This window comes from Macrotis lagotis, chromosome X (assembly GCF_037893015.1).
Source record: "Macrotis lagotis isolate mMagLag1 chromosome X, bilby.v1.9.chrom.fasta, whole genome shotgun sequence".
Lineage (NCBI taxonomy): Eukaryota > Metazoa > Chordata > Mammalia > Peramelemorphia > Peramelidae > Macrotis > Macrotis lagotis.
Window position 1 is genome coordinate 246642180 of NC_133666.1, and position 19203 is coordinate 246661382.

The following is a 19203-nucleotide window of genomic DNA, read 5'->3' on the forward strand; positions in this document are numbered from 1 at the left end:
TCAAACTATTTTTAAGTAGAAGAAAAAAAGGAAATCATTTTCCCTCCACATCTAAACACATACATACACACACACAAACACACACACACACACACACACACACACACATACACACATACTACCAACATTGTGAACAACAACAGAAACAGCACACTCTTCTTTCCAAATGCCTTTTTTTCTGTTCTTGGTACCACCATCCTTCCCCCCCCCCCCCCCCCCGGCTTTTGACTCCAGCCTTGCAAAAGACTTTTAAAATCATTTTTGATTTTTAATTATTCTCAATTTGACAAACAAGAACTTTCCATATATGGGGGGGGAAGTGAATTGGTTATCAAACTACAAATTTCCATCTTTTCTAGCCTGTTTCCTTTATTAAAGTATGTAACAAATTTAGTATGTTATTTTCAAAGCTATCCTATTTATGTCTCCCTCTGAACCTGTCCTTCTGTGAATGCTTTAAATATTGTTTTTCTTTTTTCATTCTTTCCCTTTCCTCATGCCCTTAAAAAATGAAAATTTTCCCTTATAACAAATAAACAGTCAAGAAAAACAGATTCATCCATTGACCATGTCTCAAAATGCATTTCTCATTCAACACCTCTAGTCCATTATCTTTCAGAAGAAGAGAAAAATGATTTATCAATTTCCTCTAGATCCTTTATAATTATTTTCTTTATTGTAGTCATTTTACAAATTGTTCTCTTGGTTTGATTCACTTCATTACATTGGTTCATACAAGGGGGCAGACCACTGACCCTGGAGTCAAAAGGACCTGGGTTCAAATCTGATCTCAGACACTTAATAATGACCTAGCTGTGTGACCTTGGGCAAATCACTTAACCCCATTGCCTTGCAAAAATAAGAAAAACACAAAAAATATTGGATCATACAAACTTTCCAAGGTTTCCCTAAAACTATCCCTCTTGTCATTTCTTGCAAGGCAATAACATTGTATTTATATGTAATCATTACTAATGTTTAGTTTTCTTATGTTCTTGACTTAACATTACTGGGATTCTATGTACCAGTGTAGCCATTATGGTCATTGTATAATGCACAGGGTAAAGATAAATTTAGACAAAATCTAAAGACTGAATGTCCAGGTTTGGGAATCACTTACCTTTCTTTTTCTTTTTTTAGGTTTTTTTAGGCAAACAGGGTTAAGTGGCTTGCCCAAGGCCACACAGCTAGGTCATTATTAAATGTCTAAGGCCAGATTTGAACCCAGGTACTCCTGACTCCAGGGCTGGTGCTTTATCCACTGTGCTACCTAACTGCTCCCATCAGTTACCTTTCTTCAGAGCACTGTTGACAGTTGCCTCCAATCAGATGCCAACTTCTTTTATCTTTAAATCTACAGTCTTCTCTCATCTATTCACTCCTTTCCATTTCTTTGATTGACATCCTAGATAGTACTCTGAATTCTGGCAACTGCATACTGATTGTTCTCCCTTCCTCTAGTCTCCTTCTTCTAATGTACTCTTTACTTTGTGACCAAATTAGTTTTTCTAAATAAGTTTAGATCATGTTTACTAACATACCCCAAACACATTAGTCATTTCAACCTGCTTTTAGGATGAAATCCTAACTGTTTAGCTTAACCTTCAAGGTTCTCTATGATTTGATTCTAACTTAACTTTGCAGCTTTTTAAAACCATTTCATAGAACATGTATCAGACAGTTACCTTCTTCATCCAGTACTAAAAGTTCTTACTCCAATATCTTCATTTATTCTGTTCCCTCTGCCACCTAATCATCTTCGACCCTTCTTTGGGTCCAGCAAAGTATGACCTTTACAAGGATGCCTGCTCAATGTCCCTTGCCCTTTCTTTTCACTACACTGATATTTCCATTCCACTCTCCAAGAAAGTTGTAAATAATCCATCCCTCTTGCTCCCTGCAGGTCTCTAGTTCTTAGTACATCTCTTTTTGAACTCATATTCCACATCTTTTAACTAATGTACACATAATGTGATTATAAACTGCTTACGATCAGTTTTGATATCATATTCACTTTTGTATACTCCAAAGCACCTGTAATGTTACAATCTTGTCGCTGAAATTTTTTTAGTCACTGAATAAATGATTTACTTCAGAAAGAATATGTCTATTATCATAGACTTCATTGAGACCCCACTTTACTGATAAGGAATTTGTCCTTGGATTTATGTCCTTAGCTAAATTTCTAATAGAAGACTTTAAATCTGAAGTGTAATGGGCTGAAGTTAGAAAAGAGATTTGAAAGAAAATTTCTCAATTGTGTTTATTCCTGTCCCTTCTATTAGGGAAGCTTATTTTTCCATTCACATTTCCTTAGAAGGATACTTTTAGCCATGTAGTATTTGCAAGTGGTTTTTTTTTCCCTTTCTATTTATCAGTTTTCTTGATTTCTTTCAAAACAGGTAATTTAGGGGTGGCTAGGTGGTGCAGTGGATAGAGTACTGGCCTTGGAGTCAGGAGTACCTGAGTTCAAATCCAGCTTCAGACAATAATTACCTAGCTGTGTGTCCTTGGGCAAGCCACTTAACCCCATTTGCCTTGCAAAAATCTAAAAAAAACAAAACAGGTTATTTGTTAACTGCATGCTTCAAATAAATCCCTTTTAAGCAGCTCCTTGGAGCTGCTTAAATTATTTTTGTACTAGGATTTCCTTACATGAAATATTACTTAAAATTAGTCCCCAAGCTGTGATTTCCAAAATATGTTTAAGAGGTTATTTATCTTTGACCACAAAGAGAGGTGGTGATGTACACATGCCCAGGAGGCTTCTGGGTAATTTTTTTCCAGCTCCTGTGAGGTCATTTACTATGACCTCATCAGCTCATGTTTTTAGAAGCACACCAAAAAGAAAGATCAACCAGGTACCTTCAATCAACAGTCAACTGCCATGTTGCCCAATGGAAAAGGTGATCAGTCATCAGGAATGCACTCTTAAATTTGATTGGACTTGATTCACTAAGAACAGCCCTTTTACTGGAGTGTTAAAAGCACCCCACAGAAGGCTGGAGTGTTCTATGCTCTGCAGGTTATCAATTCTATTGTGTAAAGTAATGATCATCCTGTATATGTATATTGTACTTTAGACTTCAAAACATTTTCACATATATTCTCATAGTTTTTTTTAGATAAATCACATCTTCGATGTTATAGATGCTTATATGTACGGAAACTTAATCCTACTTTTATAAATTGTAGCTTATTTTTAATGTCTTTATTCTTGAGTTGATAAATTTCTTTTAATATTACCAGGGTTGATAGCTCAACCTAGTTTGAAAAGGTCATTTTTTAAAAATTTTTTCTTAAGGGCAATTCTTTAAACAAATTTAAGAGAATTAGGCTGTCTTATGGCACTTCACATTTGTAAAGAGGTTTTTATTTCTTGTTTTAAAAAGAGACTAGAGATACTTCCTTTATTCCAAAAATATATCAGCATAAGTTATCTGTATTTGGTCTCAAGTTGTTGGCTATAGACCTTAACCTGGGAACAATTTGTATCCCTCAATTCATGTGCACAATATTAGGTTTTCTCAGAGTATTAAAAGTTTTCACATTGATGGAATGTCCATTGTTTGTTTCCTGTCTCTCTATAAGCATAAGTCCTGGAATAGAGAGGTTAGATAGAAGAGAATCTCAGAGGTAATTAATAATATTCAATTTATTATTTGCTACAAATCATTTGGTCTTTAGGTTCATTGAGGACAGATATGTAATTTCCCACATGTGTTACAGGGACATTTTTGAAAAACAAATTAATCCTTTTTTCTTACATGAAGTTATTTCCAAACATGTTTTAATTGACTCTTTTTCACTTGGAAAATTACTTTTAGTTGTAGGGTTTTTTAAGTTTGTTTTTTTTAGTCAAAAGAAGTGAAAGTTTACTAGGTAGTATCAGGAAATAAGGTACCTCTTAACCATGTTGAGTCTCAGTTTTCTTCTTTGTAAATTGAATTGATTTGGTTCAGTCTCAAAGATCCTTTCCAAACTCTTTAGGTTCTCCAACCCTTCATTGCATAATATTCAAGTAATGAACATTCTTTTTAAAATGATTATTATCCTATAGATGCATAATCTCATTTTTCCTTTTTGGAATGGAATGTACAATATTTAAACATCTAATATACTGTAATTTTAAAGAAAACTAACATTTTCTCAGTAGAACCATCTTCCTTTTTCTTTTTTTTTTAGGAGATGCTGCCATTGAACTCATTAATACAACTATTGATAGGAAAAATCCCGAGCAAACTCTAGAGTTATTGCTGTTACCTGCTGCGCAATTGAGAAATGTGTACCCAGACAATTTTTACCATTATCAAGATGTTCTGTTCAATGCTAAATCAGAAAAAATGAAGGTAGGTTCAAAGTGTCTCTCGTTGGTTATATGTACAACACTGCCCTTTGGGAAAAGCTAGAAATCTTTTTCTTAGTAAATGCTACGTCCACTCTTTTAATCTTCTATTCTGGGGTCCCTCAGTAGATTTGATGAAGCAATACTCAGACTCATCTTATTGTCCTTGTTCATTCCTAATTCTGTTCAACAGTTATTCACTGAGATAACTCTGCTTTTTCTTAGTAATGCACTAGACTCAGGGTAGGGAGAAAAGAAGGGGGAATATTCAGCAGGAGGTAGTAAAGCAACATTCCCCTTCTTAAGATGCTTGGCATTTTACAGTGAGTAGATAAGACATACGTACTTCATACTCCTGTGTCAAAATATGTATAATGTTGATTTAAGAAGTCATGGACAGAAGCTACTGGTTTAGGCTTGGGATTCTTAGCCTGAGGAACCTACACTTACAGGGAGATCATGGATTTATAGGTTTCATAAAATTGGATGAGAAAAAAAATACATGTTTAATTTTTACTAGTCTATAATCAAAATTTAGCATTTCCTCCAATTATTTAGAAATATTATTTTGCAAATAGACTTCACTCTATTGCCAAAAGAGAGTAGAGACACATGATTCCCCAAAATGTTAACCCCAGGTTTAGGTTGTCTCATTCATGGAAAGTAAAGTATTAGAGTTATTCATTGAAAGATTGTCAAGGTCTGACACTATAATTTAGAAGATATTCTAAGCAGAAAAAAATAACTTGCACAAAGTCCAAAAATATTTCCTTGCCTTTTTCCCCCATGACTTCAAAGGTTCACTGTATATCTAGTGAAATTTCGAGTATGTGAGCTTGTACCAATATCCTAAGTTAGTGGTGCAACTATAAGGAGCCTTAAATCCCCAGTGTCTGTGCTAGTGACTGATTATTGACCATGCTCAGTCCTTGGCCCATACTCATTATGCCTTAGGGAGAACAAAAGAGGTTGAACCTCTTATCTAGTTCACAACTGCCCAAAGAGTCTTCTCTGAGATCAGCCCAACTCCAAAGACACCAAGAACTGTTAGAATCAGGGATTTCAGGACCCTTCCAGAGAGTTCTGCTGAGCTTTCAAGCCTCAGAAGCAGCATGAACTTGGAGTTAAGATGATCTTGGTCAGAATCTTGCCTCAGATCGTTACTAGTTCTTTGATCTTGAGCAAATTGCTTAACCTATTTGTGCCATTAATTAAAAGATTGGATCTAACAATTTCTAGGATACTTCCTGGACATGATCCTATGCTCCTAAAAATACTTCAGGAATTCTTCAGAATGGGCAAAACAAAAAATCCAGTGAAGTCTTTTAATCTGGCCAAATGCACTTAAGGAAGAAACTAATCAAATAATAATAATTGGTCAAGGGGCAGCTAGGTGGAGCAGTAGATAGAGCACCGGCCTTGGAGTCAGGTGTACCTGAGTTCAAATCCAGCCTCAGACACTTAATAATCACCTAGCTGTGTGGCCTTTGGCAAGTCACTTCACCCCATTGCCTTGCAAAAATCTAAAATAATAATAATAATAATAATAATAATAATAATAATGTCACTCAGATTTGTTTTGACTTGTACCACATTTCCTTGAACCTTAATGCCGAATCTGCTCTGGACAATACAGGGTTGCAGGAGGAAAATGTTTGATATGTCCCAACTTGCCTATTGACTATGGAATTGCCCTAAGAATTCTACTAAAGCAATGCATTGAGCCACATATGGGATTTGAAAACTTTGTGTCTCCTAGGATGTGGCCAGGAAAGTGGAGGGCAGGGAAAGAGAGAAGTCAAAATATTAAGCTTCTGTCTTTGGAGGCTGTTGTGGAAGCTTTTGCCAGAGAGCAGAAATTTTTCTCCATTCAGGGGATTCTAGGACTATTGCCTATGGATAGAAAGGGGAGAACAATATCTGGTCAAAGCCTTAGGAAAACCACAGTCACAATGAGGGAAAAAGTAAAAAGAATGAGTCTCTGTCTTATCTCTCCCTGCTCTCTTTATCTCTTTCCTGAGCTTGTTTGGTAAAGGGGGTGGATGGCATTAGTGGACCTAACTCTCTTCTTTAAACTACCTCTTCCCCAACTCTACCAGCCCCAAATATTTTCAGGACTATATCTCAGACTTGCAGAGCTGTGTGGTTATGCCTAGTTCTGTTAGATTCTCAAAAATGTCAGCCCTAGCTGACTTGGGGTACTGTAAGAAACCCTGAGGGAAGAGGAATATGAGAATGGGGTCCTGGCTTGAGCCACATAAGACTTAAGTCTGTCAGTGATCTACTCTGACATTTTGTTAATCTCGAACTCCACCCTTCCCCATCTAAAGAATCAGCAGAGACCATATGTTTTTTTTTTTAACTTTCTCCTTATGATCCACTGAAATTTCTTTACTTATTTCCTTAAGGAGCTGTTTAGGGAAACTCACATAATTGAGTAAGCATACAAAGCACAACTTCTTTAGGAGAAGCTTAGTTTATTTAATTTATAAAATTTTAGCATCCAAATAGGTGTTTGGTAAGATCATAGAATCAGGAAGCTCTGAATTCAGATACTTACTAGCTGGGTGACCCTGGTTGAGTCAATTAATCCATATTTACCTCAGTTCTTCAACTCTAAGAGGGAGCATGCTGGAGAAGGAAATAGCAAACCACTCTAGTATCTTTGTCAAGAAAAAACTCAGGGACGTAAAATCAGACAAGACTGAACAAGATCCTTCACATTCTACCATTGCATGATTCCAAAATTCTGTGAAGTTTCTTCTTAAATTAATGTCCTTCATACACATACACACAAACAAAACATTTTTCTCTCTACCTTTATTTCTCTTTCCTAGTAATTTCTGGGACTTTTGCTTATTATACCCTTCCATCCTAGATCTAATTGATTGAGCCTGCTGATTTGGCAGGGTTGATTTGACTTTGATACACAACAACCCAATGAAGGAAATCTAAGGTTGTGGCAAAATGGAACCTCTCCTGTCTTTAATAAATCGGCTTCCCTTCAATGCCTTCTAAAGATGAGGCCTAATGTAGATGGCTCTATAAGCATTCTGGGTCAGAGTCAGGAAGACTGGAATTTAAATCCAGACTCTGGCACTTGCAAATTGTATAATCTTGAACAAGTCCCTTAACCTGTCTGCCTCAGTTTCCTCAATTATAAAATAGGAATAACTATAGCACTTATTTCCTAGGGTCTTAGTGAGTTTCAAATGTGAAGTTTTAAAGCCCTTAGCACAGACACATAGGTGCTTAGTAAATATTTGTTCCCTCCTTTTCCTTCCTATCAAAGGCAACACTTGGTGGTATTTTCATAAACTACTCCTCTCCTGATCTGATATGCAAAATAGATTCTGACCTTCTTATCTTGTACCATTTAGTCTCTTTATCTCAGGGGACAATGAAACAGAGACCCGATTTCATTTCATTCCCATGAAGATTTTTCCACTTTATGTTAATATTTGTATTTGAAATCTGTATCTAAGGACTCAGAATTATTTTTCCCCTCTTAAATGTTTGACTTTCCACTTAAATTTCTGGTTTTGTAGAGAATGAGTTACAATTTTACATGCACGAATTTGTTTTGGGGGAGGAGTTAAAGTAGATATTTTAGATTAAATTTTATTCAGGAAAGTGGGAATTCCTTGGAACTTGAGGTGTAAACTGCTTTCCTTGCAAAAGTGTGTTTTTGCTTACTTCTACAAAGACTATTTTTTACATTTTTTTATTTCTGTAAATGATTTGTATGTGTAAATATTTTTATTCACATTCTTCATTAAAAATCTAGTGAAATACATATGGAAAAGCAAAAAATAAGTTTCACAAATATATACATGGAAAAAATTCATGAATTTATCCTTAGTTATATAATACATATGTATATCTTAATTGAATTTTATTACATGCTTGTTACACTTTTGAACATCCTTAGTGTTTTGTCTTAGCTTCTTTGTCTTAGCATTCTTAGTGTCTTAGTTTTACTAGTCTGTTTCCTTCTTCCAGTGCTGAGGTTTTACTATTTATATCCCAATTTCCAGCTATATTTCTTATCTGAAGTAAATATTTATTTGAGATTTTCTCACAAAAATATAGTTCCCCTATCTAAAAAAAATACTGAAAAATACTGAAGGGAAAACTTCCTAAGAATTACAGTATTCTCAAAGTAGAATATAGTAAGTTGCCTTTCATAAGCTTTTGTCAAAGCTTGGATAACAACTTGTTGAAAATATATGGATTGGTCTAGCCTGTCTATGAAATTTTGTTTTGTTTTTTATTCTGAGAGTCTCTGATCCTAAGAGAGAATATTTGCTAATAAGCAAATATTTAATTCAGCCTATATTATAGCCTAATAATTTTTAAGCCCTGACTTTATAGACCTAAATAGCTTTACTACTCATATCATATCTAATATTTTTCTTTTCTTCCTGTAATTCCTACAAAAACATGAAACATATATATATATCATTATATATTCATTTCTATGGAATTTTTTTAAATTTGAAGCAAACTTAAGATCATTTGTTAAGAACACCATGTACAAGATTGGAAAAGTGCAACTTAAAAAAAATAAGGTGACTATACAAATATACTGGAAGGGAATTTTGTTCATCTTCTCCTCTGAAGGAACATCAAAAACATACTCTTACAATGATGAGTCTATCCTTTCCAATATGGATAATTATTCACTTTATCATGAACAAAATATGTTTATGGATTTTATTATTGATGTAAACTTGGCTGTAGATTTTCCTTCAAGAAGCATCATTATACTACTAGACTTCAGGTATATACTGAAAGCATATGTCTAACAAAATGCTAGCTTTTTCAAGAGTTATATGTCTGTGGAATATTCAAACTGTAGCCTGCATATCTTTATACCTTTGTACTTCATAATATGCATACATAGAACAGAACTTTTTAGAAATATATAATTCAGTATCATATACATGTAGAAATTATATTTCCATACTGATCTCTAAGATGTCTTGACGATTGTCAGGTAGGCACTGGACCTATCTGTGATTTTGGACATTAGAAAATAAAGGAATGGATCTAGACAACTATTTAGACTGCCAAGGCACAGTGCAATGAGGTAGGAAAAATATAAGTCATCTGTGTTCTTGTTGTAATAGTTCACATGATGAGTAATAAGTAATATGTTGCTTGGTGTGAAACAAATAGCAAAAATCACTAGGATGAGGAGACTCACTTTAATATACCAGAACCATTTCTGATCATAGGCCTTAAGTGCCCGGATGATGGATGTGTAACAGAAGATAATGACTACAAGTGGAATTATAAATCCAACAAAGGCCAGAGAGATAAAATAGTAGAGATGGAAGGGTGAAACCATCTCACAAGTGTTATGCACATCATGACAGGTATAGATCCCGAGTTGGTCCAGGTAATATACTTGCTTTGTTATGAAGAGTGGCACCATATATAAGAAAAGAGTGGTCCACACCAGACCACAAGCGAACATTGCGTAAGTGCGCTTAGGGAGACCACGGTAGGTGAAGGGGTGAACAATGGCCAGGTAACGGCTAATGCTGATGCAGGCAAGGAGCAGGGTGGTGCAGTACATGTTGCCATAGAAAATCGCAGTGGTCATTCGGCACATTGCTTCTCCAAAAAGCCAGTTATTTCCATGGAGATGATAGGCTATCTTAAAGGGAAGTGTGACACAGAAAAGGAGATCTGCCACAGCCAAATTAATATAGAAGATGTTCATAGAGATGGATTTGACCTGAAAGTAAAGCATCCACAGGGTTGCTACGTTGGCTGACACACCTACTGAGAATACTACTATGTATATGGCAGGTATGAGTTTGGTGCTTAGGGAGCTTGTCAGATAACCCATGGTGTTATTGTTTACACGAAGAGCAACAATACTTGATCTATCCATAGCACACTTCTCTTTAGTTGGAGTAGTTCCAGTCCACCCTTCTATAGCAGAAAGAGGGAATTCTTCATAGGAACTTGGGGGGGCACCTCGAAAGGTCTTGATATGTATGATTGACTCTTCAGCATTGTCAGGGTCATCATCTGCACCTACAATTTAAAAGAATATTTAAATTGACAAGTAATTTCTTATGAAGATAGCTTTGGATTTGCAAAGGAAGTTATTTTCATGATCACCTATCAGTCTGTACAATTGTGATAATTGTCCTTTGTTTTTGTGACCATTTTTGAGTTTTGTTTTTAGGACATGCTTATTCAGGGTGAGTTAATCAGTAGGAATTTGACTACCTTCTATATATCTGACATATAGTGCTCAAAAGGACATAAAAAACAAATCAGAGGCAATACTCTTCATCAGTAAGGAGCTTAAAGGGGTAGTTGGAGGAAAAAACTAATAATTAGGTTCAATTTACAAATTCAAAATTGTAAAAAAAAGCAATTAAGTACCAATCTATATGATATAAACTGCAAGAGCAATCCCAGGTAAGAGGTTGGAGAGACTAGTGTGGACATGAATGTTAGGAAAAACTTCTTGGGGGAGGTTGAGAATGAATATATCTTTATACATCAATGAGTACAATGTAAATAAATAGAAGGAATGAAAGGATAATTTTAATGTGCATGAAATTTAAGAGGACACTACTTAGACTGGTGCAACTAGGATTGGAGAGTACTAAGAATAATAAAATTGTTTGATCATCCCAGTATTAATTCATCATTGGAACTCTTCATGTTTCAATATGTCTGCTAACTATTGAGGTTACATATAACTTGAGCAACTGAATCATATCCAAAATGACAATTATTGGTAGAAACGAAACCAGAAGACCTCTCCCTCCCACCCCCTTCAAATGCTGCATGTGAATGAAAGGATGGCTCACAGTTTCTTCTGTAAAATGGAATTGGTTGATTTGGTTCTTTGTTTCATAAAACAGGAGACTGTCTTGCTTTTTTAGTACTCACAATGAGAATAAGTAAAAAGTCCATCATGAAAATAAATTGTTTATATAACCACATCCATGGAAGAGAATGAAAAAGTTTGATAGTTTGTAGTTAGGACAAGAACAAACAGCTTGTATTTGATGTCCCATGCTCTAAATGCTTTAGACAAGAACAGAAACTCTTGTGGTAAACCGAATAATATTATTATAAAATGAAACCAACTAGGAATGCAGAGGATATAGAGAAGTTATATAACTTTTTGAACCAAGCATGTTTGAATGCAGTTGGTTTACAAAAGATGAGGAATACACAAAAAATGCTGTTTTTCTTTCACCATTTCTTTTAAAACGTTACTAATACAATTCATTAGCTACAGTAGGAAGGTTGAAACAAAGCAGATGATGTGTCAGTCATTTGATCTCTTTGCCAAGTAGACAGTCATGGCAGGCATGGACCATATGAATTAGAGCAAGAGTTCTTAACTTTTTTGAATCATGGACCTCTGTCTGTCTGGTGAAGTTCTTTCTCAGAATAATATTTATCAGGGGCAGCTAGGTAGTGCAGTAGATAGAGCACCGGCCCTGGAGTCAGGAGTACCTGAGTTCAAATCCCACCTCAGACACTTAATAATTACCTAGCTGTGTGGCCTTGGGCAAGCCACTTAACCCCATTGCCTTGCAAAAAAAAAAAAAAAGAATATTTATCAATAAAATAGACAAAGGAAAACAATTATATAGAAATATAGTTCTCTAAGTATTTTAAAACAAGTTCATAGACCCCAGTTTTAAAGTCACCAATTTTGATTATTAAGCATATTTCTGAAAAACTGGGAAGAGGATTCATGTTTCTCAGAAGTGGTGAAAAATCAACAAAGAACAGCATGGCCATACAAAAACTTTGTTTGAGAATCCATTAAACCTATTCCAAGAGCAATGGAACCAGGAGGATAGACCTGTGAAATAGAACAGACCTACTGACATTTCCATAATTTGCTTTTGATGAATATGATAGTGGTATCACCTTTTGTGGAGTCCTAAATTCTCAATAAACTATGTGAATGAGCAATAATAATAACAAGAAACATAAAACTGGGATTAATGAAATTTAACAACATATTTTCTGCTACATAGATAAGTTCTTGTTGGAAGTGGCAATATAATTTTAAAAACAGTCAGAGATTGATCTTCGAGGTGTCTAAAAGAAAGGAAAATACAAAAGAATAGCAATATAACCAAGTACCAACCTCTGAGCCTATTTTTCTCAGCTCTATAAAATCGTTTATATGAATAATCTATGCAAATAGGAAGAATACCCTTGATGTAAATAGGACAAGGGGACAGGCAGGGTTTTGTAGACTTCCTTTCTCCTATCTGTCATAGCATTCAAGTTACATCATTACCTGAGCGAAAAGAGAAAATTCCACTTTGCCTAAACAATTTTAAGGCATTTTGTTTCATTAATGAAGACTGTCTTTTAAAAAAAAGTTTCTTATATGCATGCATATGCATATTATGATAGTGCAAAGTTCTATGACAAAAATAAACATGGAGATGACTGTTCAACTAAATTAGTGTTAAATTAACATCAATAAAAAAACATAGGCATATTCTTACCCAAGATTCCTTACATATGGGAGAAAAAGATTATTCCCCTTAGATGGCAAGATTTTTTTTTTCAATTGTTTCTTTTTGCCAATGCTAATAAATCAAATCCTAAAGCCTAGACCACTACAAGGCCTCCTTAGTGATATATCTAATTATTAAGAGATTGGTCAGACTAGTCTAATAGGAGGAAAAAAAAGATGATGACAAATGCATATTGTTCAAATTGATAGAAAGATGGTCAACTCATTAATTTTGAGGAAGGGGCAGCTTTGTGATGCAGTGGATAGAGCACTGACCTTAGAGGCAGGAGGACTTGAGTTCAAATGCAGCCTCAGGCACTTAATACTTGCTTAGCTGTGTGACCTCGAGCAAGTCACTTAACCCCATTGCCTTGCAAAATTTCTTTTAAAAAATTTCCATTGTGTATATAAATACATAAACTGGATAAGGATTACAGATGAAGGGTGAGCTGGTTCTAGAATAGCATAGGAGAAGATAAGACCAGATTGTATCTGCTAAATGCCTAGGCATTTTCATTTTGGGTTTTTTTTTTTGCAAGGTAATGGGGTTAAGTGGCTTGCCCGAGGCCACACAGCTAGGTAATTATTAAGTGTCTGAGGTCGGATATGAACTCAGGTCCTCCTGACTCCAGGGCTGGTGCTTTATCCACTGCGCCACCTAGCTACCCCTAAATGCCTAGGCATTGTCAATGGTCCTAATCTACCCTTTGCTATGAAAGTCCATCTCTTAACATTTTTCCTGGTAATGTAATAGGGCAGCTAGGCAACCCAGTATATAAATTGCCAGTCCTGGAGTCAAGAAGATCCATTTTCCTGAGTTCAAATGTGACCTCAAGCACTTGATGTTTTTGACTTTCATTCTCAAAGAAGATCATGACATCAGGGAGATGATGCCATGACAAGCACATGAATTGGATTTGAGTGAAGAGTGCTGTGCTAATTCACCAGCCTCACTTTCTGCTCCAGAGCCATCTGGGTCCAGTGGCCAAAGCTGAATCAGGACAACTGGAGATGACCCTGGATGTGAGGCAGTCAGCATTAAGTGACTTGCCCAAGGTCACACAGCTAGTAGGTGTCAGGTATTTGAGACTGGATTTGAACTCCTGTCCTCCAGACTTCAAAGTCAGTGCTCTATCCACTGAGAGACTTGGGCAATCATTTCAACCTGCTTGCCTCAGTTTTCTTCTCTGAAAAATGAACCAAAGGAGGAAATGTAAACCATTTCAGTATCTTTGCCAAGAAGACCCTAAAACATGAAAATTTGGACATGACCAAAAATGACTAAATGATAACAAAAATAATGTAATGTGATTGTAAACCATGGAGAATTTCAGTCTCAGAAGAATCAGCATTGTAGATGACTCAAAAAAAAAAATAGTAGCAACTTACATGACAGATATTAGCAAGTAATAGTATTTGTATATATATATATATATATATATATATATCTTATTCATATAGATGTGTGTGTGTGTGTGTGTGTGTGTGTGTGTGTGTGTGTGTGTGTGTGTAAAATCTCCATTGCCCCACCTGGCTCGAAAGTGGAATGGGAGGGGCACTATTTGCTCTGCTAAGCACTTAACAAACATTTCATTTGATCCTCAAAACAACCCTAGGGGGGTTAGGTGTTATTATTATTGCTATTATTATTGCTATTATTATTATTCCCATTTTACAGATGAGGAAACTTAGACATCCAGAAGCAAGGGCCAAATTTGAACTCAAGTCTTCCTAATCCAGACCCAGTGCTGAGAATGTGAAGGGCTGAATATTACCAAAAGAGACATTTGCACACTTTAGTTTGTGCTTTAAGATTATTGTTTTGGAAACTGTGTAGAGCAGGAGTTCTTAATTTGGAGACATTTCAAAAAGAGGAGAACAGGAATTATGATTTTTATTTTAAAATTGTTTTTTTGCACATAAAAGCATCATTCTGAAAAGGGGCCCATTGACTGAAACTGCCTGCCAGGGGGATCCATGGCACAAAAAGACTTTAGGAACCTCAGTACAGAGAATGACTTGAAAAAGGGAGATTTGAAATTCATTCATTCTGTGAGGTTCACTCTCCTCTGGAGCTCCTAGGAAAAGGATTGGTTGACAAAAAATGCAAAAGAAACTATATGCTATAAATGTCTGGTTTTAGTTAACAACAGCAGTAGCAATTAATATTTATATGCTGTCTACTAGGTGCTAAGCTAAGCACTTTACAACTGTTTCTCATTTGATTCTCATAACAATGCTTTGAGTTTTGTTATTATTATTATTATTATTATTAGTCCTATTTTGCAGCTGATTGTCCTGCTATTTAGTCATTTTCCCCTCATCTCTTTGGGACCTTATTTGGGGTTTTCTTGGCAGAGATACCAGAATGGTTTGTTATTTCTTCTCCAAGTCATTTTATAAAATGAGCAAACTGAGGCAGAGGTTAAGTGAATTGTCTCCATGGTCATGTAGCTAAGTGTTTGAGGCCAGATTTGACCTCAGGTTTTCCCATCTTCAGGCCCAGAATTCTGCTACACCACCTATCTGCCCCTGTTAATAGCCATACGAACAAGATAGCATCTAAAATACAGCTGTATATGAGATGAATTGGTAAACTTAATCAGTTGGGGTTTTTTTTTTTGCTTTTTCATTTATTTATCTTTATTTGCTATTTTGACAGCTTTCCTACATTCTCACAAGCCACCTGAAGATTAACATTTTCCCAGGATAAAGTTTCTCACTAAATCTTAGTAAAGAAAAGCAATTATTTAGATTGTTAATACATCTCATATGACTTTTGCATTCCTTTACACTAGTCATTAGAATTAAGGGGGACAGGGAATAATACCTTTATGCAGAATGTGAGATTTTAGCTGAGACTAGAGGGAACTCAAAGAAGTGAGGAGATGTGCTGTGTGTGTGTGTGTGTGCGTGTGTGTGTGTGTGCATGTGTGTGTGCATGTGTGTTCTTCATCTTTAACAGAAACCTCCAAAATATATATGACTCCTTTCTGTGATAAGGTCTGATTTATCATTTTTCTGACTTATTTGTATGTGATTGTTTGCATGTTTATCTCCTCATTAGATAGTGAATTCTTTAAGGGACAAGAACTTGTTTTTTTCATCCCCAGCTCTTAGTAGCATATTGATAATACATCTCATAAGACTTCTGCATTCCTATACATTCGTCACTAGAATTAAGGGGAGGGGGCAGGGAATAATACTTTTATGCAAAATGTGGGATTATGGCTGAGACTAGAAGGAACTCATAAAATGAGGATTGCTGTGTGTGTGTGTGTGTGTGTGTGTGTGTGTTCATCTATATTAGAAACCTCTTCTTGGAGGACTTTCTTGCTTTTCTTCCATGATAAGGTTCTATTTATCTTTTTTTCTGTCTTATTTGTATGTGATTCTTTGCATTTTTATCTCATCATTAGATTGTGAATTCTTTGAGGGACAAGAACTTGTTTTTATAGCACAGGGTAAGGGTTTGGTGAATCCTTCTTGTTTTGATTTTTGTGCAAGATTAGATTTTAGATCTCTTCCAAAACTTTGTACTCAAATGGTAATGAAAATGAGTGAAAAGTTTTCATTTGTGGCTTTGTGCCTACTAGTTAGAGGACATGTCCAAGTTTTGTTTGTGTGCATGTAATATACATTCATAAAATAGCTATATGTATATTTTACATGCATTTATGCACACACACATATATATATGTATGTATATATGTATATATATATATACACACACACACACACACACACACATATCATACACAGCTAACTATATTGAAATTAAGACATCTGTGTGACATTCAGTTTGAGATGTCCAGTACACATTTGGAGATGAGATATGGGAAGTGAATAGGGAGTTTGGAGTTGGAGAAGTAGAATGGAGATTCATTCATTTTAAAGAGATCATAGTTAAATCCATGAAAGCTAATGAGTTCATCAGTCTAATAGTTAAGAAAAGAATACTCAGAACAGACACTGGGAGATATTCATGGCTAGAGGGCAGGACCAGAATTGAAAAAAACATTAGATTTTGACAAAGTGTTTCTTTATTATAAGTTGACAGTGCAAAATGTTTTGAGCCACATTTTATAGCACCATAATCCTAGAATATTAACCCTTAAAAGGAATGTTTTAAAAAAGTGTGTCACAATTTAAAAATCAATTCTTATGATTACATAATGATGACTTTTCTAGAAGCATGCCATGATCAACAGTAATAGGGTTCATAAATCAGCTGGATTACCCCTTTTATAAGACTTTCCTAAAATTATCCAGTTTGGTTTGGTTCATTAGAGATCATCTGAATATGTTTTCTTCTTTGTAAAATGTGTGTATTCCAATATTTGATTCTTTTTGTTTAAAGATTAATCTATCTACTTTCTAAAGTATGAAATTTGCTATAATGTTACTGAAGTTTCCGTTTAATAAAAGATTCCAGCAAAAGGATCGTAAGACCAATTCAAAGAGTTATTTGATAGATTATTTCATTGATAATCTTCAATGCTAAATATAGTAATTATCAAACTTTTTTCCATTTTGATTTCTCCCTTTTTTCAAAAACCTCATCCCCCTTTTAAAATTTTTAAAAATAGAGTGTTTCTTTTCTTTTTTTTTTAGAATAAAGTTATCTAGAAAAAACTCAGCATTTCACTCTAAAACTATTCTTAGTAAGGGGTCTGGGTGTAAAGAAGTAAATGTTCTTGATTTAGCAGTATCACATATGTGATTGTGACTGCTTTGGGGATTCCAAATTCCCATTTGAGAAATACTCCTTTGAAAATGAATTAATTCACATCTGTTTTCCATGTGGCTGAGAAGTCAATGGGTATAAAATCTTTAGTTTTTGTGTTAATTTCGAAGGAAACGATGGAATTACACATTGATGTTCTGATCATATTCTAATAGGCACCATAGAAAAAAATAATTGATGTTTCACAGTGCTTTAAAAAAATTAATTTCTCCTGCAAATTTTCCTACTGAAAGTACAATTATAAAAGGACAACTTTCAATTTTGTTTCTTAACTAAGGATATGTCATACAAGCAAAGTGACAAATATCTGTTTCCTGTAATTCACCTTATAAACCCTCTCCCCCCATGCTCAAGATATGCCAGATATTATGAAGAAAATGGTATAAGAAACTGTGTTTTATTAGTATAAAAGAACGCATTCAGACTCGATTCTCAGATTCCCAAATGTGCCTCACAAAGAAAGGATAGTTGATTAATCTTTACCGGGACCTTTTAATATGAGGGAGTATCTCACATAAAAACTGCTTTTTTTTTTAACTTACCCTCTAGTACTTTAAGATTGAAATGTAACTTTTTCACTGAAATCTTATATATAACCTTATATAGCACAGGAAAAACTATGTCAACTTGATTCATAATTTCTCATAGAAGTAAATTCACAATTTAAGGAAAGAGACTTACCACTCTGACCCAGAGTTGATGATAAGTAAAGCAGTTGAGTTGCTGCCCAAAGGAGAGTTTTCATGTTGATCCCTGAAGTTCTCTTCAGAAAATACTTTTGCCTTTCAGTAAAAGTGAAGATTTTTCCTTAATTTCATAATTTAAGAACAAAGAATAAAATGTTAGGAGCCTTCTTTCTGTAAGTATACTCGGGACTACAAAGACCTGGGAAGTAGTTCTCCTTAGCTTTCTACAGCAAAAGGGTGTAACGTATCTGAACATGTAAATATGCATGACTCATTCTGAGCCTCTGGCAACAAGGAAAATATTAAACTGATTGCAGAAAAAGCTATTAACTCTTAACTTTCATTTAATATGAATTATTACTGGTGAGTGTGATTTCTACCCCACCTCCCTTATTCATGTTTAAAATATTGAATTTATAACTATAGATAATAAAAGTATTTATGAACAAATGTACTTAATGATGATAGAAGTAAACTAGCTCCATATATTCAGTACTGATTGTCTGATTAACGTTAGGATAGCTGGACTCTAGAATTTCTTTGGAATAACTGACCTTTAAATATTTCTCTGTATAAACTTACTTTTCTGTCTCTAGCATCATCAACCTCAAGCAGTAAAAATTATGCAACATTTTCCTAAAGTTTCACTTAACTCAGTTCTTTAACCTCTGCTATCTCATAGAATCTTTGTAGTAACTCTGTAACTCTTGTTTTATAGGAGAGGAGAATGCTTATCAGGGCTTCTGGAACTTGCCTAATATCACATTACTGTTAGGTGGCAAAACCAAGACTCAAACCCAGGATTTCTAAATCCTAAACCAGTTTTTCTTCTATTTTACAATGTTTTGCTTAGGTTTTGTGGGGGAGGCCCCCCTCCCCATTCCTTTTCCCCCTCTGT

General features: G+C 35.0%; 2 protein-coding genes across 3 annotated transcripts in view; one reads left to right on the plus strand and one right to left on the minus strand.

Annotated features, from left to right (window-relative positions):
• The window catches only part of IQGAP2 (IQ motif containing GTPase activating protein 2), a 347950-nt gene that overhangs the window by 231366 nt on the left and 97381 nt on the right, over positions 1-19203 (plus strand). The window contains exons 1-2 of one of the 2 annotated variants that reach the window (XM_074204625.1): positions 2831-2906; positions 4186-4349. In XM_074204625.1, the coding sequence (XP_074060726.1) occupies positions 2888-2906; positions 4186-4349 (183 nt within the window). In that variant the 5' untranslated portion in view covers positions 2831-2887. Of the gene's footprint in view, positions 1-2830; positions 2907-4185; positions 4350-19203 lie in introns of those variants that run through there. The other variant, XM_074204624.1, reaches the window with a different exon arrangement.
• On the minus strand, positions 5901-18555 carry F2RL2 (coagulation factor II thrombin receptor like 2). The gene is made up of 2 exons (XM_074204626.1): positions 18301-18555; positions 5901-10396 (listed from the first exon to the last, which is right to left on the minus strand). The coding sequence occupies exons 1-2, from the start codon at positions 18362-18364 to the stop codon at positions 9321-9323; spliced, it is 1140 nt and encodes a 379-aa protein (XP_074060727.1). The 5' UTR covers positions 18365-18555; the 3' UTR covers positions 5901-9320.

Bases quoted from the DNA above. Each gene is read 5' to 3' on its own strand.
- F2RL2 (XM_074204626.1), bottom strand. From the start codon at position 18,364: ATGAAAACTCTCCTTTGGGCAGCAACTCAACTGCTTTACTTATCATCA. The intron at 10,397-18,300 runs GTAAGTCTCTTT...TTTAAATTGTAG, and splicing joins ATCAACTCTGGGTCAGAGTG to GTGCAGATGATGACCCTGAC.